Source organism: Geotrypetes seraphini, chromosome 5 (assembly GCF_902459505.1).
Source record: "Geotrypetes seraphini chromosome 5, aGeoSer1.1, whole genome shotgun sequence".
Classification (NCBI taxonomy): domain Eukaryota; kingdom Metazoa; phylum Chordata; class Amphibia; order Gymnophiona; family Dermophiidae; genus Geotrypetes; species Geotrypetes seraphini.
The window spans coordinates 118978554-119006531 of NC_047088.1; the positions used below are offsets into that span (position 1 = coordinate 118978554).

The window sequence follows — 27978 nt, forward strand, 5'->3', positions numbered from 1 at the left end:
AACTAAACAAGCCAGATCAATCCTATACCGTCAATCCTAACAGAAAACCATGTCTTTCGAACACACAGAACACACCTTCGCCTAGTATGGAATGTAACCCCTCCCCCTTTTACAAAACTGTAGTGTTTGTTTTAGCCATGGTGGTAACTGCTCTGACGCTCATAGAATTCTGAGTATCAGAGCTGCTACCACCACGGCTGGCGCTAAAAAACGCTCCACAGTTTTGTAAAAGGGGGGGATAAAATAGAAATACATAGACAAAGGTTAAATTGAACTAGCAAAAAGCTGGACTCTGCATACAATGCAACACCACAGAAACAGTGACCCATGTCTCCTAAAGCAATAAATAAATAGAAATTTTTTGTTCTACCTTTGTCTTCTCTGGTTTCTGCTTTCCTCATCTTCTTGTTACTCTCTTCCTTCCATCCACTGTCTGCCATCTCTCTGCCCCTATATGGCATCTTCTCTCCTTCTATGCCCCTTCCAGAAACTGTATGTCTCCCCCTTCCATCTCTCCTTTTACCCCCATTGGTCTAGCATCTCTCTCCTCTCCTTCCCTCTTCCATACCTCTCTTCTGCAATCCCTTTCTTCCCTCATTTTCCTTTTCAATTTATTTTCTGCATCCATCTAGATTGCGTTCTTACTACCCTCTCATCAATTTCCTTTTTTACTGTCTACCTACAGCTTGCCACCTCTTTCCCTCACCCCCTCCAGTATTTCCCTCACCCCCTCCAGTATTTCCCTAACTCAATCCTTTTCCCCCCATCATGTGCCCTCCTTTTTTTTATCCCCTCCTTCCATCATGTGCCCTCTTTCTCTACCCCTTCCATCTAGTACCTTCTCCTCTCTCTGTCCACTTCCATCGTCTGCTCCCCCTTTCTCTCCTCCCATTTCCTTCCTGCATTTGTTCCCTTATCTCTCCCATCTGCACTTCCATCCAGCATAGGCTCCCTCTCTACCCGCCACACTACCATCCAATGTCTGCCCTTTCTCTCTCCATCCACCCCTCTTCAATCAGCATCTGCCCCCTTTCTTTCCCTCCGATCTAATTCCATCCAGTATCCTTCCCCCTTATGTCTGTCTCCCCTTTCCCTGTACATCAATTCCATCAGCACCACCCTTCCATACCACCCTGCCCCCTTTCTCTCCCTGCACCATTCTTTCATTCCAGCAGTCCTGCTCCTTTCTCGCGATGACTGTAGCTGCTGGCTGCCAGTCCACCCCACTTCGACGTACTAGCTCTGGAGCAGAGTCGGCAGCCAAGTGCTGGAAGGTCCCGCAATGACTCCAGGCTTTGCTCTAGAAGAAGTAAGTTACGTCGTTGGGGGTTGACCCGGCGAACACAGGGAGTTGCAGCAAGGACCCGTGATGACTGCATCTGCCGGGTCCACCCCCTCCAACATAACTTACTTCTTCTGGAGCAAAGCCAGCAGAGGAGTCATCGGGGGACCTTCCTACACCTCAGCGCAGCTGCCGACTCTGCTCTAGAGCAGTGTTTTTCAACCTTTTTACACCCGTGGACCGGCAGAAATAAAATAATTATTTTGTGGACTAGCAAACTACTAAGACTGAAATTTAAAAAACACATTTTCGCCCCATCTCCACAAGCTCAGTCCCCACAAACCATCTGATCCCATCTGCACAAGTCTCAGTTAAGATTTTATATTGAACATATTTTATTAAAGTATAAAAGAAACAATATTCTGTACAATTGTCAATTTATAAATATAAATATACAGAGCAAGGACCAACAAAACCCCTGTCTCCCCTCCCCTTCACATATATCCTCTCTACTATCAAGAAAACTGAACAAGCCAAATTATTATAGAATGCTACACATAAATATCATGCTAACAGAATACTGCAGTCACACATGACAGGAATAGTGTTAGGGGAGTGCAACTAGGGCAACTGCCCCCTGGTCCGAGAGAGCCCTAAGCCAGCTAGAAGCTAAAGAAGCACTGCCTGGGCTTTGCAGTCCCCAGTTATGTCTCTAGCAGGATATATATTTCAAATCTGATATATTCTAATGACAAAATAGAAATAAAATGATTTTTTTCTACCTTTTGTTGTCTCTGGTTTCTGCTTTTATCTTCTTTTCACTATTTTCCTTCCAGCGTCTACCCTGTCTCTTCAATCCAGCATCTGCCCGTTCCATCCAAAGTCTGCCCCTTCCAGAAACTGTCTCCCCCTGCCATCTCTCCTCTAGACCCCCCTTTGGTCTGGCATCTATCATCTTCCCTCTGTTCCTTCATGGTCTGGCATCTTTCTCCTTTCATCTCTCTTTCCCTCCCCCCTGTGGTTTTTAGCACCTCTCTCTTCTCATTTCCTCCGCTCAGATCTGATATCTCTGTCTCCATCCCCGTTCTCTGGCATCTCTCTCTCTCCTCTTTCTGAAACCGTGGATTGAAGACAAAGTTTTATTTTATTTTTCTTTCCAGCTTATGATTTATCTTTAACCTTATCTATTGTTTTGCCTTTTGTCTTTGTTTTGTTCTATTTCTATCATTTAATTTCTCCAGAATTCTACTGTTCAACGGCTCCCCCTTCTGCTTCTATTCCTTTCTCTCCTCTCTTCTACCTTCCAAAGTAGTTAGATCAATGCTGTCTTGTTAAAATGTTTATTTTATTTTTATTTTTCCTCTAACTCTACTTTTCACTTCTCTATTACCCACCAGGTACTTTAGTTAGATTGTGAGCCTTCGGGACAGTAAGGGAATTTTTCAAGTACCTTTCTTATTTCTAATCTTAATGTACATTTTCTGTAAACCGCTTAGAACCTAACGGATGTAGCGGTATATAAGAAATAAATTACATTACATTACATTACATTTCTCTTCCCTTCTCTGGTCTTCCTTCTTTATTTTCTGCCTCCATCTAAATTAAATTCTTTCTTACTATGCAGTCCTCAGTTTCCTTCTTTTCACTATGTCTACCCACAGCATGCCACCCCTTTCCTTCACCCCTCCACTATCTCACTAACTCTATCTTATTCCCCCATCCAGGATATGTCCTTTTTCTTTATCCCTCCTTCCATCCAGTATGTGTTCTCTTTCTCCACTTCCATTCAGCATTTGCTCTCCCTTCTCCCCACTTCAATCATTTGCCCCTTCTCTCTCTTTCCCCCCACTTCCATCATCTGCCCCTTCTCTCTCTTTCCCCCCCACTTCCATCATCTGCCCTCTTCTCTCCCCACTTCCATCATCTGCCCCTTCTTCCATCATCTGCCCCTTCTCCCTCCCCCTTCTCTCCACTTCATCATCTGCCCCTTCTCCCCACTTCCATCATCTGCCCTCTTCTCTCTCCCCTTTCTCAATATCTTCTCTCTCCCCTTTCTCAATCTCTCCATCCACCACAGGCCCATCTTTCTCCCTTCCTCACCTTTCCGATTTTGGTAACAAGATCGGCAATGCCCCCCCCCCCCCCCCCCCCGCGATGACACTTAAGATCGGCAACGGGCCTCCTTCTACCCCCGGCATCAACAGAACTTCAGATCGGCAATGCAGTGCTCAGTCAAAAGCGGAAACAGGAAGCTGAGTCAGAGGGAAGCTTTTGATGTGAGCACTAGAGAATAACACGGGGAAAAAATCTGTCCCCTGTCACTGCACTGTCCCCACCATTCCCTTCACCACCACATCACCGTCCCCGCAGCATCCATACAAGCCTCAGTACTGCAATATTTAGCTTATTCCTTCCTTATAAATCAAAGTTCTGGCTGCTGAACTGGAGAAAGAGATGTTCAGCTGGCAGGGCTTTGTTTATAAATTTTATCAACACAACTAATATACTACTTTATCCTGAAGCAAAAAAAAAAAAAAAAAGAAATAGAATTTTTTTCTTCCTTTGTTGTCTGGTTTCTGCTTTCCTCATCTTCTCATTCAATTCCTTCCATCCTCTCTTCTCTCTGCGTTTTCCATTTGATCTGTTACTGTGCCTCTCCCTTTCTCCCCCCCTTCCAAATTGGTCTGGCACCCATCTTCCCTCCTCTCCTCCCCCCATAGTCTAGCATCTTTGTCTTCTTCCCTTCCAGCATCTTCTCCCCATTTCTCTTCAGCATCTTCTCCCCACTCTGTCTTCCCCATGTCCTTTCAGCATCCTTCTCTCCCTCTGTCTTCCCAATGTCCTTTCAGCGTCCTTCTCCAAACTCTGTCTTCCCCATGTGCTTTCAGCGTCTTTCTCCCCCCTCTGTCTTCCCCATGTGCTTTCAGCGTCCTTCTCCCCCTCTGTCTTCCCCATGTGCTTTCAGCGTCCTTCTCCCCCTCTGTCTTCCCCATGTGCTTTCAGCATCCTTCTCTCCCTCTGTCTTCCCCATGTCCTTTCAGCGTCCTTCTCCAAACTCTGTCTTCCCCATGTGCTTTCAACGTCCTTCTCCCCCCTCTGTCTTCCCCATGTGCTTTCAGCGTCCTTCTCCCCCTCTGTCTTCCCCATGTGCTTTCAGCGTCCTTCTCCCCCTCTGTCTTCCCCATGTGCTTTCAGCATCCTTCGCCCCCCTCTGTTTTACCCATTTCCCTTCAGCGTCTTTTCCTCTCTACCCCACCTTTCCTCCCTTTCTCCCTCCCTGCCCCTTACCTTCGTGGCGCTTTCACCCCCCCCCCCCAACAGGCCCAGTCCGACAAACCTCCCTGCCCTGTGGCCAGCGATGTCTAAACTGCCTTCTTACAGCAGCTGGAGTGTTGTAGTTGCATATGGCTGCCATAAAGGTCGTCTCTGATGCAACTGGAAGTTGCATCCAAGACGACCTTTACGGCAGTCATATGTCACTACAACGCTTTGGCTGCTGTAAGAAGGCAGTTTAGACATCGCCAGCCACAGGGCAGGGAGGTTTGTCGGACCGGGCCTGTTGGGGGGGGTGAAAGCGCCACGAAGGTAAGGGTCAGGGAGGGAGAAAGTAAGGAGGGCAACAGTAAGGAGGGAGGGAGCGCGATAGGGACCGGGCCAGCTGTGCACCCCCCTAAGGCTGCACCCGGAGTGGATCGCCCCCCCCCCCCACCCTTGGTATGCCACTGGGGGGAAGGATACTGGATGGAATTGAGTTGGAGGGAAAGAAAGGGGGCAGATGTTGATGAAAGTGGGGGAAGGAAGAAATAAGGGGCTGATGGAAGAGGGGTGGGTGGAGAGAGAGAGAGAGAAAGGGCAGACATTGGATGTTAGTGGGGAGGATAGAGGTAGAGCCTATGCTGGATGGAAGTGCGAATGGGAGAGAGAAGGGAGCAGATGCTAGATGGAAGTGGGGACGAGAGGGAGAAAGAGGGGATCAGATGCAGGAAGGAAGTGAAGAGAGGGGGAAGACGCTGGATGGAAATGGACAGAGAGAGGAGAAGATGCTGGATGAAAGGGGTAGAGAAAGAGGGCACATGATGAAAGGAGGGCCAGAGCTTTTACCGTCACGGCCTGCAATTTAAAAAAAAAACTAATGCAGCTTCATAAAAGGGAGGGGGTGGGTTATTTGTTAATTTGTAAGGCAATGATCTCTTAGAGAAAGGAAGAGATAATGGTTACAAAGAGATAAAGGTTACTGTGGATGGGCAGACTAGATGGGCCATTTGGCCTTTATATTGCATCATGTTTGTATGTTTGTTTTTTCTGTTTTTTCAAATTTACATCTGCTATCTTTATATTCTACACAATATTAGGGGACATACGTCACTGCTTCTGTGGTGTTGCATTGTATGCAGATCCAGTTTCTTTGTGGTTCAGTTTAACTTTTGTCTACATATTTCTATTTTATCCCCCCTTTTACAAAATTGCAGTGCGTTTTTTTAGTGCCAGCAATGATGGTAACAGCTCCGACGCTCAGAATTCTATGAGCGTCTGAGCTGTTACTGCTGTGGCTAAAATCTGCATTATAGTTTTGTAAAAGGGGGAGGGGTTAGTTTGTGATTACATATTCCATACAAGGCAAAAGTGTTTTCTGTGTTCGAAAGACATGGTTCTCTATTAGTATTGACTGTTTAGTTTTACAAGTGCATTAATGTTCTACTGCTCACTGCAGTATGTAAGATGCTGCCTTTTTCTAGGTACACCCTTGTTGTGCGAAGTGTGGATTGTTACCAAAAATCATGTTTTTCATACAGATGGGAGGGGGGGTGTCAAAAAATGACAGACCCCGGGTGTCACATATGCTAGGTATGCTACTGTTTGTAGTTCTTCCCTTTGAACCCATTTTTCATGTATTTTAAGTTGTTTATAGTCATTACTGCCTCTAGAGTGTAAACCGCCCTGATGGTATTTCCAAGGCGTGGGGTAGTAAATTTTTAAGAAACTTGAAACTTGATTATCAGTTTAGAAGTGAAGACAGTATAAGCAATTAAGAAGGATGTTATTATCTAGACCTGTTTCAGTTACGTCCAAATTACAAGTTGCCCTATTTGAGCAGCTGATCACTGGAGGAGGCATGACCCTTCCATAATCCCCTAGTGCAGTGTTTCTCAACTTCAAGTCAAGTACCCTCTAAGTCTAACAAATATCAACCGAATACACCCGCCCAAGCTCTGCCCCAGACCTACCTCAGACTCTACCCCCATAATTGCAATGCATTTTCTTCCATTCATTTTCATATATACACAATATAATCTTATTAACAATACATAATGGTAACTACAATATTAAACTTCACAATGCACACTGTATGTAGAGAAAATGTTAATTATCATTTATATTCTGGATTTTTCAAAGAGGTCAAGGCAGATGGCTTGAAAATATTCAATGCTACCTCAGTAACAGTTATAGAAAAATAGACAAATAGGGGCTGATTCTATAAACGGTGTTGGTTGCAGGTGCAGGGAGATGCCTAAGAACACTTAAGCTCACCCAAGGCTGGGTGTGGGTGTGGGTGTGGGTTTGCCCGGAAGTTGCCTTGGCGAGTTTAAGTGGCCCTAGGCATCTCCCTAGGGCTGCAACAGACGCATGAAATTTAGACCAGCAAAATGCTGGCCTACATTTCTAAACCTAAAAGTAGATGTGGCCAGCTCAGCAGATCACAGCAAGGGAATCCCCAATCAGCTGAGCTGGCAGGCCTCCCTAAAGCTGCAACTTCAGGTACTCCTGCCGGCTCAGCTGATTGGGGGGAAAATACCTGCTGTCTATATTTTACACTATATGAGACTGATTCTATATAGGACACTTAAGAAGCTGCTGAGAATCTCACAACCACTGGTGATCACGGCAAGGGAATCCTTGATCAGCTGAGCCAGCAGGCAGCTTTGGGGAGTCCTGCTGGCTCAGCTGATTGGGGGAAAATACCCCTGCCATGATCAGCTGAGCGGCTGAAGCAGGGGACCCCCAGAGAAATACCCCTGAAATCAGCAGGATGGATGCCCACTCCCTCCTGCCATCAACCCCCTAGAGACCCCAAAACCCCCTGAAGTTACCCAGCATGAGGAATGCTCACTCCCTCTTGCCTCCACCCCCTTGATTGGCCCAATTGGGGAGTTGGGGTGGTCTTGGTGTGGGATGGGGGTCTAGAGGTTTGGGGGGGTGCCGGGGGGGTCTGGAGGTTTAGAGATGTCACTGGTTGGAGGGTGGCAGGGGTTTTATGGGGTGGTGGTGAGTGTTGGGGTGGGGTGGGGTGGGGGGTCTAGAGGTTTTGGGAGTGCAGGGGGGTCTGGAGGGTTCAGGGTGGTGGTGGGATTCATGGGGTGGCAGCAGGAAGGAGTGGGCATCCATCCTGCTGGGCAAGGGTATTTTCCCCTCGATCAGTTGAGTCGGCAGGATACCCTGAAGTTACAGCTTCAGGGAGGCCTGCTGGCTCAGCTGACTGGGGATTCCCTTGCCTTAATCACCTGATGGCAAATGATCACTCGATCAAGCAGGCGTGATTCTGTAACCGGCACTTGTGACACCTAGATCCTTTTCCTGGGCAGTGACTCCTAATGTGGAACCCTTCGTCAGAGGTTCTGAAAACGCGGTACGTGTACCTCAGGGGGTATGCACACCACTTTCAGGAAGTATGCGGTGTGGCGCTGTAAGCCTCCCACCTTCCTTCTGCCATCGTATATCTCCATTTTGCCACCATTGTCTTCTATTGCCAGCCCTCCTGGACTAACAGCGTCATCTCACTGTGTGCTTTTAACTTCCCCACACAACTGCTGCTGGTTCTATCAGGCAGCCTCGGGGCCTTTGCTAAACCACCCCACATCCGATGATGCAACTTCCTCTTTCCTCAGAGGCAGCTGGCCTAGCAAAGGCCCTGAGGCTGCCTAAAGGAATCGCTAAAGTAACGCTAGTAGCAGCTATGTGGAGAAGTAAAAAGCAGACAGGGGTTGGCAACCTGCAGCTCTTCTTACATGTGGCTCTCCAAGCCCCAACCCTTTAATCTCCCTCCCAACCTCACAATTCCCCTCATGGGCCTACTGAGGTAACTGGTGGTTCAGTTAGGATCTTTGTGACAGGAGTACGGCCCTCTCATTCCTGCCTCCTCGTGGCTGCCTTCTAAAGTAGCTGCCATGACCTCTAGCAGCTGCTTGCGGCATTTCCTGTAGTACCTTGTGCTGTTGAGAACCTCTTTCCTAGTGGTTGCTGTTCCCTTCACTGTCCCCTGAAAGCGATACTGGAAAAGCTCTGACAGCTGCAGGTATTATGTCCATTCTGAACAAAGCAACAAGATCAGGGTGGTCTCTTAATTCTAGTATGACACACTTGAAGAGTTAAGGAATGTATTGATTTTATGTGGAATATGAAAACTTATACTGGGAATGGTTTCTTGAATAAAAATGATTTTACTAAATCCCAGTGATGATACATTTCAGCTTTGACATATGGTTTGGAAATATTTGATTAGTTTTTACTCAATTTGACTCTTCATTTTTTATTCTTTGTATTATATATTTATATTATAAACCACAAAGAATATTAGATGTGCAATATAAAAATATTAAATAAAAAGCATACTCTGTTGGTGTCGACAATAGCATGGTTATACTGAAGTTAGTATTCAAACATTGTAAATTCTATTTCCTCTGCTAACTTAAATCTTCTGTAGAACCTAAAAAGCCTTAAATTTAAAAAGAAAACTGAGATTTAATTGGATAAGTAAGTCTCACTGAATGAATTGCTATTTTCAGGGGGAACCTGGAAGTGATAATACACAGCGAGGACCCAAAGGAACTAAGGGTGAAGTAGGACCAGTGGTAAAGTATCATATAAGCTTTCTTCTTGGCTTTCTTTTGATTATGATCCAATGTGAAATCTAAGCCATGAACTAAGACCTTCCCTTTTTGATTTTTGGCTAAACTTGAGAATTTATAGATTACAGGGGTTAATATTCTATTATTCAGTCTTATTGGATAACGGCCAATGAGGTTAGAGCCACTCAGCTTGAAGAAGAGATTGCTGAGGAAAGATAAATATCTAAGTGAATCAAAATTTTCTTTTGCTTTTTAGGTGCACATGATGGCTCTGTGATAGATTTTGATTTTTACGGTTATTGTCTTTAGGCTTCTTTTACTAAACGGTGCTAGAGGGTTTTAGCACGGGCCAGCGAGGTAAATGCTCATAGAATTCCTATGAGGTCAGAGCATTTACCTCACCAGTCTGTGCTAAAAACCTCTAGTTCTGTTTAGTAAAACTCAGAATTAATGATGTGTTCTTTTGTACTGTTTTAATGAGGTACGTTTGTATTAAATATGAATTCTACCTAGAATCAAAGAATTAAGTGGATTATAAATCTTTTAAATAAATAAGTAATTGAGGGTGAGCTAGTTAGGGCTAGTCTGATTTTATATATACTACTACTATTATTTCTAGAGAGCTATTAGATGTACGCAGCGCTGTACATAGTCATGAAGGAGACAGTCCCTGCTTGAATGAGCTCACAGTCTAATCAAGCAAGACAGATAAACAGAATGCCAGGGTAGGGGTTGCAGTTAGCAGTGGATGGTAAAATTGATGAATAGGGTGATGAGTAGAGGAAGAGGGTTAAACAGTCTCAAAAAGGTGAACGTTCAGTCTATTTGTGAACAAGGGAAGGGGTGTGACGTATAGCCTCATGGTCTATTCTAGACATACGGGGCAGCGGGGTAAAAGGAACAAAGCCTGGAATTGGCAGTGAAGGAGAAGGGTTCAGATTAAAGTAATTTATCTGAGGAACAGAGTTCTTGGGGAGACAATTAAGGAGAGACAAGAGAGAATAGATACTGAGGGGCTGCAGAATGAACACACTTGTATGTTAGTAATAGGAGCTTGAACTGTATGGGAAGGCTGATAGGGAGCCAGTGAAGTGATTTGAAGAGAAGAGTAGCATGAGTGTAGCGGGTTGGCAGAAGGTAAGTCATGCAGAAGAATTTTGCACAGATTGCAGGGGGAGAGAGATGACTCAGTGGGAGACCTGTTAGAAGTACATTATAGTAGTCTAAGTGTGAGGTTACAATGGTGTGGACAAGGGTCTAGATAGTGTGCTCAGAGAGGAAGGGGTGAATTTTGGTGATATTGCAGAGAAGGAAGCGACAGACTTTAGCAGTCTGTTGGATGTGCATAGAAAATGAGAGGGAAGGGTTCCAGAACTTGGCTGCAAGGCAAATGGGTGTGCGATTGCTTTGGTCTTCCCTTAGTGGCACCTCCAGCTCAATTATCAGTAATTTGGAGTACTGTTTCTTCCCTAAGAGATTGGAAATTCTTTATTATGGCAGCGGGGGGACAAACAAGATTGGAAAATGCATTTGCAGCATCAGGCACTGCTAAAAGATCTAAGCCTGATCCTCCTACTCCCTCTAAGGTGCCACTGCCAAAGGATTCTTCAGATATCCTGGAACTGCTCATGGTGGAGATGCGGAGTATAACGGAACTGCTCCATCATAACTCTCTCAAGCTCTTTACAGTCCAGGAAGAAGTAACAAATCTCTCAAAACAGCTGCAAATCTCTAATGCTCATATGGAGAATTTAGAGCACCGGGTCACTGAAACTGAAACAAGCCTGATTCAATGTCAGTCAGACCATAAAACTATTATATGTCTGACTAAAGAACTAGAGGATCTTAACAACAGGGGCAGAAGAAAAAATGTCAGACCTTTAGGTCTTCTAGAGGGAGCTAAGGGCACTGACTCTCCTTGAATTTCAAACAGCCGTTAGAATTTGAAAGAGCCCACCACATACCATCGCGAAGAAACAGTCAGAATGGCCCCAGACCTTTAATTTTTAAGAGCTTAGATTTCCACAAGCCATGGAAATATTAAAGGCTACTATAGAAAAGAGAAACTTAAAATGGCAAGAATCAAGAGTTTTCTTCTTACCTGACTTTGCGAAGGCCACAGCAACTGTGAGGAAACAATTTTTATTACTCCGCCCACAGCTGAGGCAGATGGGAGCAACATACGGGTTGTTATACCCAGCTGTGATGATCCTATAAAATTACAAGAATATATGAATCAATTTCAAGATGGAATGTCAAAAACCTATGTAATTCCACTTTATATACTTCAAAGAGCTTTTTTTTTTTTTGGCCGATTCTGGTGAATGTGGGTTTTTTTTGCTTTTTTGGGAAATGGTATTGGCTGCTTGTTTGACTGGCGATTTTGTTGCTGGAGACTGGATAGACATACTGGATTAATGAGAGGTACAAGGGAGATCCATTATTACGTGGCGATGAAGTTTAACATTCTAACGTGCTATTGAAGATATCGGTTTGGAATGTTCTAACTGAATTTTGAAATGGTGGAGCAAGATTGTTGATGGCGGAAGCAATCAGGGATGACTTTCTTTGAAAGGCTGGGGATGGGGTATTGTGCTGGATGACTGTCTTCAATGTGGATGCAATTGACTTGGCTGTACTGTTCTGACTGGGGCCTTTGAAGCATTTGTTCAGCTCAGTAATAGGGTATGTGAACAAACATTGCTCTCAATTAGAACTAGGGTAGGGGCATCTGAAGCCTGGATGAACCTTCAGCTGTGTACCCCCATTTTTCTGCGGTTCTGTTTCCCTATCCTTTTGCCCCCGGGTGACCAGTGTTCAGTGGTGGTAGGGTTAATTTGTTTTGAAGGGAATAAAAGAAAGATTTCCTATTAGTGGGAAGGTAGACAACTTTGGCACTTGCAATTTTTGCCTTGAATTGTTCTTATGCAAGTATATTTCTTTCCTCCCTCTGCTGGATGCTGGCGCCTGGGGTGAAGGGTTCGGGGGTGAGCTTGTGGGACAGAGAGTTTAACAGAGTGGCAGGAGAGTTTCTTCTGGGAACAGACACCACCAGCCAATCACAGACTGTTATTATTACATACGCGTCACCCCATCATTAACTGGGATGCCCCAGGCTCTCTAGTCACAGTGGCTACGTCGTGGGATATCGGGTGCCAGAAGGAAGAATACATGTGAACCCTATCCCTGGCAGAGAGATGGTGCCTTTACCATGGGTGCCATAGGAGGATGGCATTTTCAGACTGAGAAAGGTTTAGGAATTCTCCTGTGCCATTCTGAAAATATAACGGGATGCAAGTCCTCAAGGTTAATTTGGGGAATCACTGTATTAGGGGGATGGATCACTGTTTGCGAGGAAGTCTGTGAGACAGCTGGGGTAGTATCTTTTCCATGATTGACTGCAGCATAAGACCCCTTATTTTTTACCAACCAATAAGGATGTAAACTAAGATTCCAGCCTTGATAATCGGTTCCTTTTAATTGATTTGCACATACCATCATATAAATAATTGCTATGATGTATGTTTAATGAATTTGATTGTATTTATTGATTTAATTTTATTGTAAGGGAATAATACAAGTTTAAGGCAGGTTAGTTCTTAAAGGGTTTAACTTTTAGGAAAAAAGATCTAAGGATCTATTTGAATTCTTACCATATGCTAATGATATCTAAGATCAATTGTAGTTTGCACATTTATATATTTATTTGTTCTATGAATTGCAGTTGATAGTTAATTTCAAACTCTCCTAAAGGTTTAATAGGTAATAATTTAATTTCAGATTGGGTGTATTAATTATTATTTTAATGCACTTGTTCATTCTGGGTATAGGGATTAATGAAGTACTACTATAATATATATTCACTAGTTAAATGTTGGATTCTGACTAGTATAGATAGATATTTATCTTACTAAAAGTAGGTAATTGCAGATGAGAGAGCTTATAGACTTAAATTTCTGGTGTAGAAATGGATATATTAGTTTGCTTATTTGATAAATATTAAAGTCTTAATTTTATCTTAATATTCACATTTAATATATAACCTTTGAGGTATAATAGGTTAATATACGAGACATCCTTTTTAAAGGGAGTAATTTACTATTTTAATTAATAGATAGTATAATTTTATATAAAATGTTACAGACTATACATATAGAATGTGATTTTGTTAACCTCAGTAGAATAATATCTAATGAATTTACTCTATTTAAACTACTAGAGGGTTAAAGGGAAAAATTCATTTTACTTTCTTGCTGGATTAAGTAGATAGATAAGAGGTAATATATATGGTTTAAATTGAAATTCTGGGAATTAATAATCCCACTTTAAAGATAGTTGGGATTATAATTTCATTTATTAGTAAATATTAATTGTTGATTGATTTGGGGGGAGAATTCAAAGTACTTGGGGGAAGATAGTAATTTGCTAGTCTATATGAGTGCACCCGAGTTTTCATATGATTTATAGGGAAGGGATAGGGGTGGGAATGAAGGAATTTTTAGGTTTAGATTCTGGATGTGTGTGGAAAGATTAGTTTTAATTTTGGCAAAAAGGATATTAGTTTACCATTTTTTAAGTACCTTTATATATTATACTCAAACATAAATGGACTCAATCACCCCATCAAAAAGAAAAAAGATTCTCAATTTTTTGAAAAAACAACAAGCAGATATTTATTTTATACAAGAAACCCATTTATCAGCAGTGGAGGTGGCTAAATTGGAAGGAGGTTGGATAAAGCACTGTTTTATTCGTTCCTGCAATAGAAAAAAAAAAAGGTATGGTAATCCTGATTAATAAGATCTCTGCTAAATGTGATAAACTTTTGGGCTGATCCAATGGGTAGATGGCTCTATGTTAATACGACTTCAGGAAAAGATACACTGATGCTTCTTAATATTTACACACCTAACACTAATCAGGTAGATTTTTTTTTAAACTCCAACAAACAATTCTGTCACTGGCTATGACTAATTTAATCGTAGCAGGAGACTTCAATGCTGTCATTGATCCAATAATGGATAAACAACTGAGTAGACAATTAAAATCATTAGGTCTGGATAATCATATATACACATGTGGACTAAAGGATATATGGCAGATTTATCATTTTAATCCTCAAGAATTTATGTTTTGTTCCCAAGTTTATAAATCATTTTCAAGACTTAATTATTATTTTCGTTTCATATCATTAAATTCAACAGGTCACAAAAGACAGCATAGATCCGATCATTTTGTCAGATCATGCTGGTATTTGGATAGAATATCAATCTGCTGAAGAAGATTCTAACAGACCTGTTTGGAGGTTCAATAATATACTGCTTACAGACTCAAACTTTCTTGAGGAAATTCAAATAAAAATAAATTAATATTTTCATCTCAACACCTCTGAGGAAATCTCTTTGGAAACTCTATTGGATGCGTTTAAGGCAACTGTAAGAGGGCAAATTATTTAATATTCGACGCATGTTAAGAAATCACTCAGATTAGAGTTTTCTAATTTGGAACAAATTATTTCTGGTTTAGAATCATAATTGGCTTTGAAATGGGAACAAGATACTTTGAATGCTCTGTTGAAGACTAAATATAAATATAATGAGATTTCCTCACAATTGGCTAGAAAAGATTTTTTTTGTCAGCAAGTGGTGTATTATGTAAACTCGAATAAAGCAGGAAGAGTATTGGCTAATTATCTTAAAGCAAAAAATAAAAAAAAGAAAGAATGGTAAAGATTGCAGTGATTAAAGATGAAAAAGGTAAAATTTATACCCACATTGCGGATGTTTTAAATCAATTTCTGGATTATTATAAAGCTTTATATTCTTCTAAGCTATATTCAAATAAAGAGAACAAAGGAAGATAATTTTTAAATTTAATTAAGGGGCCAAAAATTCCAGAGCATATAAAAGAAAAACTTGAGGCACCTATATAATTTACAGAACTTCAGTCAGCATTGAAGTCTCTCAAAGATGGATCCATTCTGGGTAGTGATGGATTCACAGTGGAGTTTTTCAAATCTTTTCAAACTATACCGTTACCTCATCTTTTTAAATTATATCAATCACAACTGACAAAGGGTTGGATATCAGGTACTATGGCAGAGGTTTTAACAATTGTTTTGCCAAAGCCAAATAGAGATCCCATGTTGGTTTCAAACTATAGGCTTATTTCTTTAATTAATGTGGATGGTAAAATTAGCCAAGGCTCTCCCTTATATGATTGGAATGCACCAAATGGGTTTTGTTGCTCAAAGACATCCTGCAAATAACACCAGCTTGGCACTTCATATGCTTAATTTAGCAAAAACAATAGATGATCTGACTTTCTCTGTTTCCTTAGATGCAGAGAAGGCCTTTGATCGTGTAGAATGGACTTTTATGTACCAAGCAATGGATTGGTTTGGGATAGGTTCCAGATTCATTCAAATGATTCAAACCTTGTATAGTTCCCCCTCAGCTAGATTATATACTAAACTAAACTAAACCTTAGGTTTGTATACCGCGCCATCTCCACAAGCGTAGAACTCGGCACGGTTTATAGGGTTAGATTGAAAAGGAGCTACAATGAAGGGTTATAGGAAAGGAGCTAGGAAGATAAAGAGGGACAGGGTACCAAAAAGCAGGAGGTGTTAGATTTTTGAAAAGAGCCAAGTTTTCAGGTGTTTGCAGAAGGATTGAAGGGAGCTTGAAATTCTGAGCGGGGATGTGAGGTTGTTCTAGAGTTCTGTGGTTCTAAAGGGGAGGGATGTTCCTAGTTTTCCTATGCGGGATATACCTTTTGCAGAGGGAAATGATAGTTTCAGTTTATGGGAGGATCTAGTGGAATTAGGGTTAGAGGAGTTCCAGAAAAGTGGGATAACGGGAGGGAGGATGCCATGTAGGATCTTGAAAGCTAAACAGGCACATTTAAAGAGGACTCTGGAGTGAACTGGGAGCCAGTGAAGTTTGGACAAGAGTGGGGAGACGTGGTCAAACTTGCCTTTAGTGAAAATAAGCTTGGCCGCGGCGTTCTGGATTAGTTGAAGTCTATGGAGTTGTTTTTTTTAGTTAGGCTTAAATAGATGGAGTTGCAATAATCCAGTCTAGAGAGGATGATGAATTGAACAAGGACGACGAAGTGAGAATGATGAAAATACGATCTCACTTTCCTCAGCATATGAAGACTAAAGAAGCATTTTTTTTTACCAAGAAGTTGAGGTGGTCATTGAAGGAGAGAGAGGAGTCTATGATGATGCCAAGGATTTTGCTTGAAAACTCAAGCTGAAGAGTGGAGCCGGAAGATAATGGGATGGAGGTGGGTAAATGACCTAATATTGGGCCGAGCCAAAGTAGTTTTGTTTTGGACTCGTTCAATTTCATTTGTACAGAATGTGCCCAGGATTTAAGGTTCATTACACATGCGGATATGTTCTCAGCAAGGTTAGTGAGGTTGAGTCGGTCTCAAGGAGGATGAGGATATTGTCAGCATAGGTGTAGAGAGTTTCCAGGGGGGATAGTTGAAGGAGTTTCAAAGAGGACATGTAAATATTGAAAAGGATAGGAGAGAGGGGTGAGCCTTGCGGGACTCCACATATCGGCTTACAGGGAGGGGATGAGGTACCGTTTATGTTAACGGTGTAGGAGCGTAAGCGTAGGAATTTTGAGAACCAGTCTAGGACTGTGGAACTTATGCCTATTTCAGAGAGTTGGAAGATTAGGATATCATGATGGACGACATCGAAAGCTGCGGAGAGGTCGAATTGTAGAAGTACAGCGAATTTGTTGCGAGAATGAAGTTGTTGTACCTTAGAGATTAGTGAGGCTAATAGGGATTTGGTGCTGAAGTTGGGTCTGAAGCCAAATTGGTGGGGTAGGAGAATAGAGAATCTTTCTAGCACCGTCAGCGCTGCTCCTTTTATAGTTCTCTCCCCTGCTGGAATGGGGGAGGGGTGTAGATGATGCTAGGTGCCCTGCTAGAACGGGCTCCCGATCTGGCCACTACTGAAACTGGCAGTTGGTGCCGAGCACCGTCAGCGCTACTCCTCTTGTAATTCTCTCCCCTGCTGGAACGGGGGAGGGGTGTAAATGATGCTAAGTGCCCTGCTGGGAAGGGCTCCCGATCTGGCCACTAGTGAAACTAGCAATTGGTGCCGAGCACCTTCAGCGCTGCTCCTTTTATAGTTCTCTCCCCTGCTGGAACAGGGGAGGGCTGTAGATGATGCTAGGTGCCCTGCTGGAAAGGGCTCCCGATCTGGCCACTAGTGAAACTGGCAGTTGCTGCCGAGCACCGTCAGCGCTGCTCCTCTTGTAATTCTCTCCCCTGCTGGAACGCGGGAGGGGTGTAGATGATGCTAGGTGCCCTGCTGGACAGGCTCACGATCTGGCCACTAGTGAAACTGGCAGTTGGTGCCGAGCACCGTCAGCACTGCTCCTCCTGTAATTCTCTTCCCTGCTGGAACGGGGAACAGGTGTAGATGATGCTGGGTGCCCTGCTGGAAAGGGCTCCCGATCTGGCCACTAGTGAAACTGGCAGTTGGTACCGAGCACCGTCAGCGCTGCTCCTCTTGTAATTCTCTCCCCTGCTGGAACGGGGGAGGGGTGTAAATGATGCTAAGTGCCCTGCTGGGAAGGGCTCCCGATATGGCCACTAGTGAAACTAGCTATTGGCACTGAACACCGTCAGCGCTGCTCCTCTTGTAATTCTCTCCCCTGCTGGAACGCGGGAGGGGTGTAGATGATGCTAGGTGCCCTGCTGGACAGGCTCACGATCTGGCCACTAGTGAAACTGGCAGTTGGTGCCGAGCACCGTCAGCGCTGCTCCTCCTGTAGTTCTCTTCCCTGCTGGAACGGGGAACAGGTGTAGATGATGCTGGGTGCCCTGCTGGAAAGGGCTCCCGATCTGGCCACTAGTGAAACTGGCAGTTGGTACCGAGCACCGTCAGCGCTGCTCCTCTTGTAATTCTCTCCCCTGCTGGAACGGGGGAGGGGTGTAAATGATGCTAAGTGCCCTGCTGGGAAGTGCTCCCGATCTGGCCACTAGTGAAACTAGCTATTGGCACTGAACACCGTCAGCGCTGCTCCTTTTATAGTTCTCTCCCCTGCTGGAACGGAGGAGGGATGTAGATGATGCTCCCGATCTGGCCACTAGTGAAACTGGCAGTTGGTGCCGAGCAACGTCAGCGCTGCTTCTCTTGTAATTTTTCCCCTGCTGGAATGCGGGAGGGGTGTAGATGATGCTAGGTGCCCGCTGGAAAGGGCTCCCGATCTGGCCACTAGTGAAACTGGCAGTTGGTGCCGAGCACCGTCAGCGCTGCTCCTCTTGTAATTTTTCCCCTGCTGGAATGCGGGAGGGGTGTAGATGATGCTAGGTGCCCTGCTGGAAAGGGCTCCCGATCTGGCCACTAGTGAAACTGGCAGTTGGTGCCGAGCACCGTCAGCACTGCTCCTCCTACTGTAGTTCTCTTCCCTGCTGGAACGGGGAAGGGGTGTAGATGATGCTAGGTGCCCTGCTGGAAAGGGCTCCCGATCTGGCCACTAGTGAAACTGGCAGTTGGTACCGAGCACCGTCAGCGCTGCTCCTCTTGTAATTCTCTCCCCTGCTGGAACGGGGGAGGGGTGAAGATGATGCTAGTGCCCTGCTGGAAAGGGTTCCCGATCTGGCCACTAGTGAAACCTTTAAGTCTAATAATTGATGTTCAGAGGAGGGAGCTCAACTGCTAGGCAGCCATCCACCAAGCCTCCAAGTTCCAGAATTAATAATACATTCTCGGAGCGTTTTTGTCTGAAGAGGGGAGTTAGACAAGGATGTCCCTTATCTCCTTTGCTTTTTGATATTGTTTTGGAACCCTTGTTGGCTATTTGGCAGGCAAAGGAGATACAGGGAATTCCATATATGAAGGTCAAGATTATAAAGTTTAAGCTTATGCAGATGATATTTTGCTTCATTTGAAAAATCCTGAATCAACTATCTCTCATTTACTGTAATTGATTGATCGTTTTGGAAAATTTTCTGGTATAAGATAAATTGGAGTAAATCTGAAGTTCTTCCATTGAATGTATACTGTGTAAAAGCTTTATTTTGATCCATTCCCATTCCTTTGGAAGGAAGAGGGTATAAAATATTTGGGTATAATGATTAAAAAAAAAAACATTGGAATACAATGACAGTAAATGAAAAATCCTTATTATTGAAAGTCAAAGAAATGTGTGAGTATTGGAATCCATTACATCTTTCTTGGTGGGGGAGAGTCTAAACCATCAAAATGATGATTTTGCCTGTGGTTTGTTACCAGTTTATTTTCAGAGTTCCTTTTATAAAAAACTAAATGGGATTCTTACAAAATTTCTTTGCCTGGGTAAAACTTCTAGAATAGCCTTAGTATCTTTGCAAGAATCACAATCGGTGGGAGGGGTAAATTTTCCAAATTTTTACAGGTATCATCAAGCCTTCATTTTGTGTCAGGGTATGTATTGGATCCTTCCTGAACTCAAGGAGAATCTGCCAGATTTGTTGATACTGGAAAGTCATCTTTTGGCCCCATTACATCTTAGCCATATTTTGAGTATCAAGCTTCCTAGAACAGTGTTCTTCAACCTTTTTACACCTATGAACTGGCGGAAATAAAATTATTATTTTGTGGACAGACAAACTACTAAGACTGAAATTTTTAAAAACCCTATCGCCGCCCCGTCCCTGCGAGCTCGGTCCTGCAAACCATCTGATCCCATCCACACAAGCCTCAAATAGTTATGATTTTATATTGAACATATTTTATTAAAGTATAAAAAGAAAAAATATTCTGTACAATTGTCATTTTATAAATACAAATAATACAGGGCAAAGATTAACAAAACCCCGGTCTCCCCCCCCCCTTCACATATATCCCCTCTACTATCAAGAAAACTGAATAAGCCAAATTTTTACAGAATGCTACACAAATATCATGCTAACAGAATACCGCAGTTACACATGACAGGAATAGTGTTAGGGGAGTACAACTAGGGCAACTGCCCCCTGGTCAGAGAGAGCCCTAAGCCAGCTGAAACCTAAAGAAGCACTGCCTTTGCTTTGCACTCCCCAGTTATGTCTAACATCAGCTCTAGCAGGATACATATTTCAAATGTGATATATTCTAATCACAAGATAGAAATAAAATTATTTTTTCTACCTTTTGTTGTCTCTGGTTTCTGCTTTCGTCTTTTCACTCTCTTCAATCCAGCATCTTCCCCTTTCATCCACTGTCTGCCCTCTCCCCCTTCCATATGGTATCTGTCTTCTTTCTATGCCCCTCTCCCATTTCCATTCAGCTTGTGCCACCTCTCTCCTTTTTACATGATTCATTGTGCTCCCCTCATTTTTATCTCATTTTTATACCAGATCTAGCATCTTTGTCCCTCTCTCCTTATTTCTCATCTGACCCCCTTTCCAGGATCAATATCTCTCTACTTTCTCATTCCTCTGTCTCTCCCCTTTCCCTCATCTGATCACTCCATTCCATCCTGACTCCTTCCCCTCCTCTAATCTCCCTGCCAGCTGATTCCTTCCAACTTTCCTCCTCTCCTTTCCAGCAGTACCTCTTCTCCCTTTCCTCCTCCCCTTATCCAACAGTAACTCTCTTCCCTTCTCCCCTGTCCAGCAGTACCCCCTTCCTCTCCCTTGTCCAGGAGTACCCCTTCTCCCTTCCCTCTCCAGCAAATGTTTCCTCTCTTTAGGCTAGCGGCAGCTCTGTGTGCTTTTAACTTCAGCACACAGCTGCCCTTAAGCAGTAGTTTAGCCGCGGTTTCATGAGGCAGCCTTTGGTAGGCCGGCCCACTTAGATGATGCAATGTGAGCCAACCTACCAAAGGCCCCGAGGCTGCCTCATGAAACCGCAGCTAAACTACTGCTTGGGGCAGCTATGTGCCAAAGTTAAAAGCATACAGAGCTGCCGCTATTGGTCTGGGAGTGCTGAGACAAAGGGCAGGAGTCCCGGCGGTGGAACGCAGGAGTCCCAGCATAGTGACGGCACCTTTTGTTGCAGCAGGGACCCAAATCCTTCACGGACCAGCAAGATTTTTTTGCGGACCGGCGGTTGAAGAACAGTGTCCTGGAATATACAAATATACAATATTATTCTTCATTCCTCCTGGAATACATTAAAATTTATAAACACCTTAATTCCTACTCCAATACAACAATCTACGTGTCAATCCCTATGGTTAAACTGCAAGATACAAATCGGCGAGTCTAAAATCCTCTGGAAACCTTTTGACACCTATGGACCGGCGGAAATAAAATAATTATTTTGTGGACCGGCATCGGTCTGCAGACCGGCAGTTGAAGAACACTATGCTAAGTTGTGCCCATCTCCACCCAATCCAGATCCCGCCCCCATAATAGTACTAATTGTAACATCATTTTTTCCATCCATTTTTCATATATACACACGTACAAGATAATCGTATTAACAACCACAAAATTAAAATACACAAAGCACAATGTATGCTTTTCAACATTCATTCCTACCAGAAAACAGATAACCCCATGCAAATGCAGGACCAAAAACTAAAAGTACTAATATTCACAAACAAACCCTAAGATGCAAGACTCTGCAAGCAGTACAACCCCCAAAGAAAAACAAACAAATGAATTTCTTCCTGAACAGACAGTTAGGACAGACAATTAGGGCAGATGTAAAATCACTAAATAAAAAAAATAAAAGCATTTCCCCTACCATTGTTGTCTTTATCCCTATCTTCAGGCCAGTCCACGGTGCGATCAACGCAGGGTCTTCAGGCCGGCTCCCTGAGTGGGAAGCGTGTCCAGCACCTCATCTGGAAACCTTCCCTCTGACATTGCGATGTCAGAGAGAAGGCTTCCGGGTCAGGCGTAGGCTGCGGGTAGGAGCCTTTTCCCACAACTTTGTGCACTGCAGCACTCAGGGAGCCGGCCCGAAGATGCTGCATTGATCGTACTGAAGACCAGTGGCTACAGAACAATCTCATAGGCCCGATGGAGGTGCCGGCCCTGTGGACCGGCAGAAGATTTCTGCAGACCAGCAGTTGAAGAACACTGCTCTAGATGATGTTATTTCAAATGGAAAATGGTAAATTTATTACAATTGCAATAATCATTTGGCATATCAAGTCTCAAGGGTATAAATGGTTGCAGTTGAAACAGGCCATTCAGAAAGGGTTCCCTGATTGGCATAACTTAAAAAATCAGTATAGCTTGCTGGGCCTATGCTTCCAGACAGATTTTCAAGGGCATCAGGCCATTAAGTGGTACAAATTAATATCTGAATATTTGGAAAAAAAAAACAAAAAACCTAAAACAAGCTTAAAAGATATTTGGAGTATAGAAACAAAGCAGCATATTTCTGCTACACAATGGCCACGGATTTGGACGATGAGATGTACAGCGTCAGCATCTATTAGACAGACTTGGTTCTTTTTGTTATATAGAATTTTTTGTATCCCAGTTCATTTACAAAAGTTGGATAGTTCAAAGTCTAAGGGCTCCTTTTACTAAGGTGCACTAGCGTTTTTAGCGCATGCATGAAATTACCGTTCGCTAAACCATGCGGTACGCTTCTAGAATAACCCCAGCTCAATGCTATTCCGCACGTTAAAGCCCTAACGCACCTTAGTAAAAGGAGCCCTAATAGATGCTGGAACTGTCATCTTGATGTAGGGACACTGGATCACTTGTTATTTTATTGTCCCTTGATACTCAATTTCTGGAAATCAATATGGGGGAAAATTAATATGGTACTCGGTGTCTCTATGCCATTGACTTACGATTGGAACATTATTGAAACATAAGAATCCAATTGACACATATAAAAGTAGACTTCTGATTATGACGGGGATTGATATGCAAATGATAACTAGGAACTGGAAAAACTATGATAGGTTAAACCTTTCTTTTTGGTGGTAAACATTGTGTTTGTATTACAGGTATGAAAGAATGAATGCAGAACAATTGGGAAACAATAAAATGTTTAAAGAAATATGGGGTCCATTGGAAGTATATGTTAAATAGAAGATTGATTAAATTGGTAAAATCCTTAATTCCTGGAATTTCTTTATTTTCCACACACATCCAGATAGGGAGGGAGGGAAAGGGAGGGTGTGGGGTATATGGTAATTTATTTTAGTATTTGTTCATATACTAGTGCTGTTAATTGTATCTGTATGCATATTTGTTTGCACTTTTTGTAAGTCTTGAAAATTAATAAAGAATTTAAAAAAAAAAAGAAAAGAAAATGAGAGGGAAGAGTCAAAGATGACTCCAGGGTTGTAAGCAGAGGAGACAAGAACAATAACAGAATTATATACAAAGAGGAGGAAAGAGGAGCAACTCAGTCTTGGACATGTTCAGTTTCAGCTGGTGGTTGAACATCCAGGCAGCAATGTCAGACAAATATATTGCAAATTTTTTTCTTGGAATTTTGGTGAAATCTCAGGTAATGGAGAGGTAGATCTAGGAGTCATCAGCATATAGGTGATATTGGAAGTCGGGTCTTAAGACAGAACCATGGCGTGCACCAACTGCTAGCAGGATAGCAGCCGATGAGGATCCAAAAGCACATACACTAAAGGTGCGATAAGAGAGATAGGAGGCAAACCAGAAAAGGACATATTTGTGGAATCTAAGTGAAGATAGTGTATCGAGGAGTAGGCAGAGATTAACAGTATCAAAAGCAGTAGACAGATCAAGAAGGATGAGGACTGAGTAAAGTCCTTGGATCTGGCTAGGAGCAGGTCTCAGTGGAGTGTAGGGGACGAAAGCCCAACTGAACAGGATCAAGAATTGGTCAAGATGAAAGAAAGTTAATTCAGTGACAGAGGATAACACACTTGAGTAGTTTGGATAGGAATGGAAGGGAAGATGGGGGTCCAGCACGGGTTTTTTGAGAAGTGGCTTAATCACCGCATGCTTGAAGGCCTCAGGAACAGTTGCAGTGGAAATGGATATGGCTATGGATAGATTCAGGATATGACAGATAGCAGGGATAACAGTATGTGAGTGTGAGAGATTCAGGGATTTTCCTCACTGAAGCTGCAGTTATACCCCGGGGCAGCAGGGGATGGTAGACAAATCTGCAGGAACTACCTGTCCCAGAATGCTCTGAGTTTTGTAGCTCAGTGCTGAGTCAGAGGGATGGGGCTCAGGCATGGAAGAGTACTTCTGCCACAGACTGGAATCATTTTGACAGATCCCAGAAGGAGTAGAGAACCCAGAGTGAAAAGAGAGGAGAAGAGGGTTCTGATCTGATACTCTAAATTGTTTACACACACTGCCAGGTTGAGGTAAGCCACTGTTTGTGGAGTTATGAAACTATTTCCAGGGTCTGGCTAGATAACCATGGGAAACCATCCCATGTCATTCTTTAGTGTCTATCTCAACCTCAGTCCTTCTACACCAGCATTCTTCAATGCAGGGTTTGCGGGTCAGTGGTTGTGCCCATTTATACTCCGATTCTTCCTTGGGATGGGGACAAATTCTGACATCATATCATTCTCTGGCTGAAAGAGATAAGACTGCTAATCTTGTATGTGGGGCATGGCAGCTGCTAGCCAAAGGAAGCCTATTTTTGTTCCTATAACTCAGAGCCTTAGTTCCATTCCTGTTTGGTGAAAAAGTATAACCTTTCCCTGTACCTGTGAGGAAACAGGCAGAGTTTGTGTGCCAGTAAACACTTTGGGGCTGATTCTACAAACTGGCATCCCGATTATAGGCAGCGGTAGGCGTCCTACCACCATATAGCAGCCAATCGGGACATGTTTGTAGAAAAAATTTTCCAGAGGAAAGATGCTTTCACTGTAGGCGTTTGTCGTGGGTCTAGGGAGACATGTAGGAACATAGGGACACTTAAGCTTGCCCAAGGTGGGACCTGGGCATAGTTTTGCCTGGAAGTGGCCTTGGGCGAGTTTAAGCATCCCTGTGCATCTCCCTAGAGCCGTGACAGATGTCTGAAATGTAGACCTGCAAAATGTTGGCCTACGTTTCAAATTGGAAAAATAGGTGTAGCCGGCTGAGGGGAGTCCTGCTGGCTTAGCTGATCTGGGGGAAAATACTCCTTCCATATTCAGCTGAACCAGCTGCAGCAGTGAACCTCCCCTGACACCCACCCCCAAGATGAACATCCACTGTCACCCACCCCTGAAATTGATAGGAGGGATGTCCACTCACTCCTGCCTATCACCCGCCGTTATCCCCTTCCTCCCCCTCCCCCCCCCCCCACACATGCATCCAAGTATTGTCCGTCAAGTGTGTCCTGAATGAAAAAAGATTTGAGAACCACTGTTATAATTGAATCTCTGTCATGCAACCATATTGTATTCAGCTTGATGATGTCCCCTGTAATTCTTTTTAAAAGGACATTGTGTTTATTAATCTTAATATAATAATCTTGATATTTCATTTTTTGTGCTAGGGTGAAGCTGGTGAAGATGGTCCACCAGGCACTGCAGGAGGACCTGGGAAGAAAGTAAGCATACTTGAATCATATAGTTCAGAATTCAGAATAGAGAACTTGTCTAATAAAAGCACCACATAAATTTTTAAAAAGTTTTTATTGAAAACCATTACAAAGTACAAGATACAAACAGCATGAACTTACAGAATATACAGAGAAACCCCCATATCCAAGTACATTAGAAATATTTGCACAATGGCACATACTCACAAACTTGAACATTTCCCCCCCCTCTCATTCCAAAGCTAATAAACAAAGAAAAGATCACCCGCATTGACTTTTCACGGTGATCTTAAATAAAACAAAGATAGCAATCAGCTCTGTAAAACCCCAACCACCACCCTCCCATTCAAGAGCTCCAATGTCACAGATTCAATATATATACTACAAGCTTATGTGGAAGTCCCTCCCATATAACATAAATAACAACATAAATCTTTATTTATATACCGCAAAAGCCTTTCAGTTCGAGGCAGTTTACAGGAAAAGTGGCTGAGGAGAGTCAGAAAACTACAGCAATGGAGAAAAGACTGAAAATTGTATAGATTGCATAGTGTCAGAACCCGGGGTCTCTGATGAGCGCAGCAGATCACCTGGGCTGTGACAAAATACTGGCCCACATGTCCCCATTAGCTTGGGGTACCCTTCAGGCCTGGAAACAGCAATGCTGTGGTTAGACCCCAGTATTTTGGGTAAGGATTTCCCTTTCCAGCAAACAGAAGGAAACTTCCACCAAAGGTTCACGTTCTTAAAAAGATTTATTATTCTTGGCCACTGGCCAGCCTTCGTGTTTCGGTTCAAAGCGCCCTGTTTATCACAGAACAATTCAACCGTATCAAAAGTAACAAAAGCAAAGAATTTCAGCAATAAACAAAAATACAGCTTTTCCTCCAGCAACTGGCCAACAGCCATCTCAGCTGTTGCAATTAGGTAAACTTCCAGAAATCTTAGCTTCTTTGCCAACACTATGCTAGGTAAAGACAATGGATACAGAGAGGTACAGTATAGCAATACTTTCAGGCAGATTCTTAAGGTAGCTAGTAGCAAAGGCTTAACATTTCAAGGTATCTTGCCCCTTTATACAGGCTTAACATTTTAAGGTATCTTGCCCCTTTATACAGGCTGAGCAGGTTCTTTGCATTCAGATAGCTTTTGGCCCAAAGAGTTCTTAAATAACTTTCTCTGGTTATAAGTGAAGCAAAATAGTCAAATATAAGCTTTACATCCTTTACATTTCACATACTAGCAGTCATAAAAAGGACAGTTCTTACACAGGCTGGCTCAGCATTCAGAGTGGCTTCTAGGCACAGCTGCTGCACTGCACTGCTGCTAATTAGCTGCCTCTGTTCAAACGCACCTCAATGCCAAAACCTAAGCAAAACAAAAATAGGAAAAACCAAACGTTTTCTCTGAGCTAGTTTTGAAAAGACAAAAAAACTGCTAGCTCAAAAACATTACAGTCCATAAGCAGGAAAAACTTCTGCCAGCACAAGACACTTTCTTCTAGGCAAAATATTCCAAATAAAAACACAGTTTAAAGTAATGTCTTCCTCAGAGTTAATGGCACAGTCCACATGCTCACTTTTACAGCAGTTGATTCTCCTCAGTTCCACACTAGATTCTGGTACACTGTCTGTTACTTTAAAATCCATAATTTCCAAAGTATTCACCTGTCCCAGTCCTCCAGCCTCTCACAGTCTGGCTGGGAAAGCAAACACCTTCTACTAATGGGCACTTCCCAGCTCCTACTTCCTTTCTTCTCTCTTCTGCCAGCTTCCATTTTAGGGAGCTCAAAACCACGCCCCCTCAGACTGGCTGAGAGGGGAGGGAGGTGAATCAGTTCTCTAGGAAACTGCTACATCTGCCAGGAGTCAGATTTCCCTGCTCCTTTTTTAAAGGAACAGCAAGCATTTCAGGAACAAGTCTCCTGCCAGGATTTCAAGGCTCTATACAAGAGTACAAGCTTTCCTGCTGAACTTTCCCTGTCTCATACTGGCTATTCCAGAGATAGTCATCGCCTGCAAGTTCCAGGGTACTGACCTGGTTAGCTCTTCTGCACTGGGGATAAACTTTACACATTTCATAGGAACACAACCAATGCAGGCAGTGGGTTTGTTACAATAGAGGGAAGTTAAGCAGGGTTTTATAAAAAGAGAGATAAATAAATAGGTAGGAATGTTCATAGTCTTACAGCAACAACATGGAATAGAGAGTCAGTAGGTCTGGAGACTTGTCAAGGAAAATTTAAGGTGAATCGACCTTTTTGGGGAAGAGGAGCATTTTTAGGAGCTTTCTGAAGTGCATGTAAGAGGTTGATGTTCTGACCAATTGGCTCCATTCGGGGTCTTTAGAGGCTGCTTGGTAGGGTAGGAGTCTGTTTATGAATCTCAGGCGAGACATTGTGCTGCTGA

General features: G+C 43.1%; 1 protein-coding gene and 1 long non-coding RNA gene across 8 annotated transcripts in view; one reads left to right on the forward strand and one right to left on the reverse strand.

Annotated features, from left to right (window-relative positions):
* LOC117361404 overlaps nucleotides 1-11281 on the reverse strand; it is an 80318-nt gene extending 69037 nt beyond the window's left edge. The window contains exon 1 of the long non-coding RNA XR_004539644.1: nucleotides 11228-11281. This is a non-coding gene — a long non-coding RNA (uncharacterized LOC117361404). The remainder of the gene's footprint in view (nucleotides 1-11227) is intronic.
* The window catches only part of COL6A3 (collagen type VI alpha 3 chain), a 1265605-nt gene that overhangs the window by 530744 nt on the left and 706883 nt on the right, over nucleotides 1-27978 (forward strand). For all 7 annotated transcript variants that reach the window (XM_033946673.1, XM_033946674.1, XM_033946675.1 and 4 more), the window contains 2 exons: nucleotides 9064-9129; nucleotides 25526-25579. In XM_033946673.1, coding sequence (XP_033802564.1) covers nucleotides 9064-9129; nucleotides 25526-25579 — 120 coding nt within the window. The remainder of the gene's footprint in view (nucleotides 1-9063; nucleotides 9130-25525; nucleotides 25580-27978) is intronic.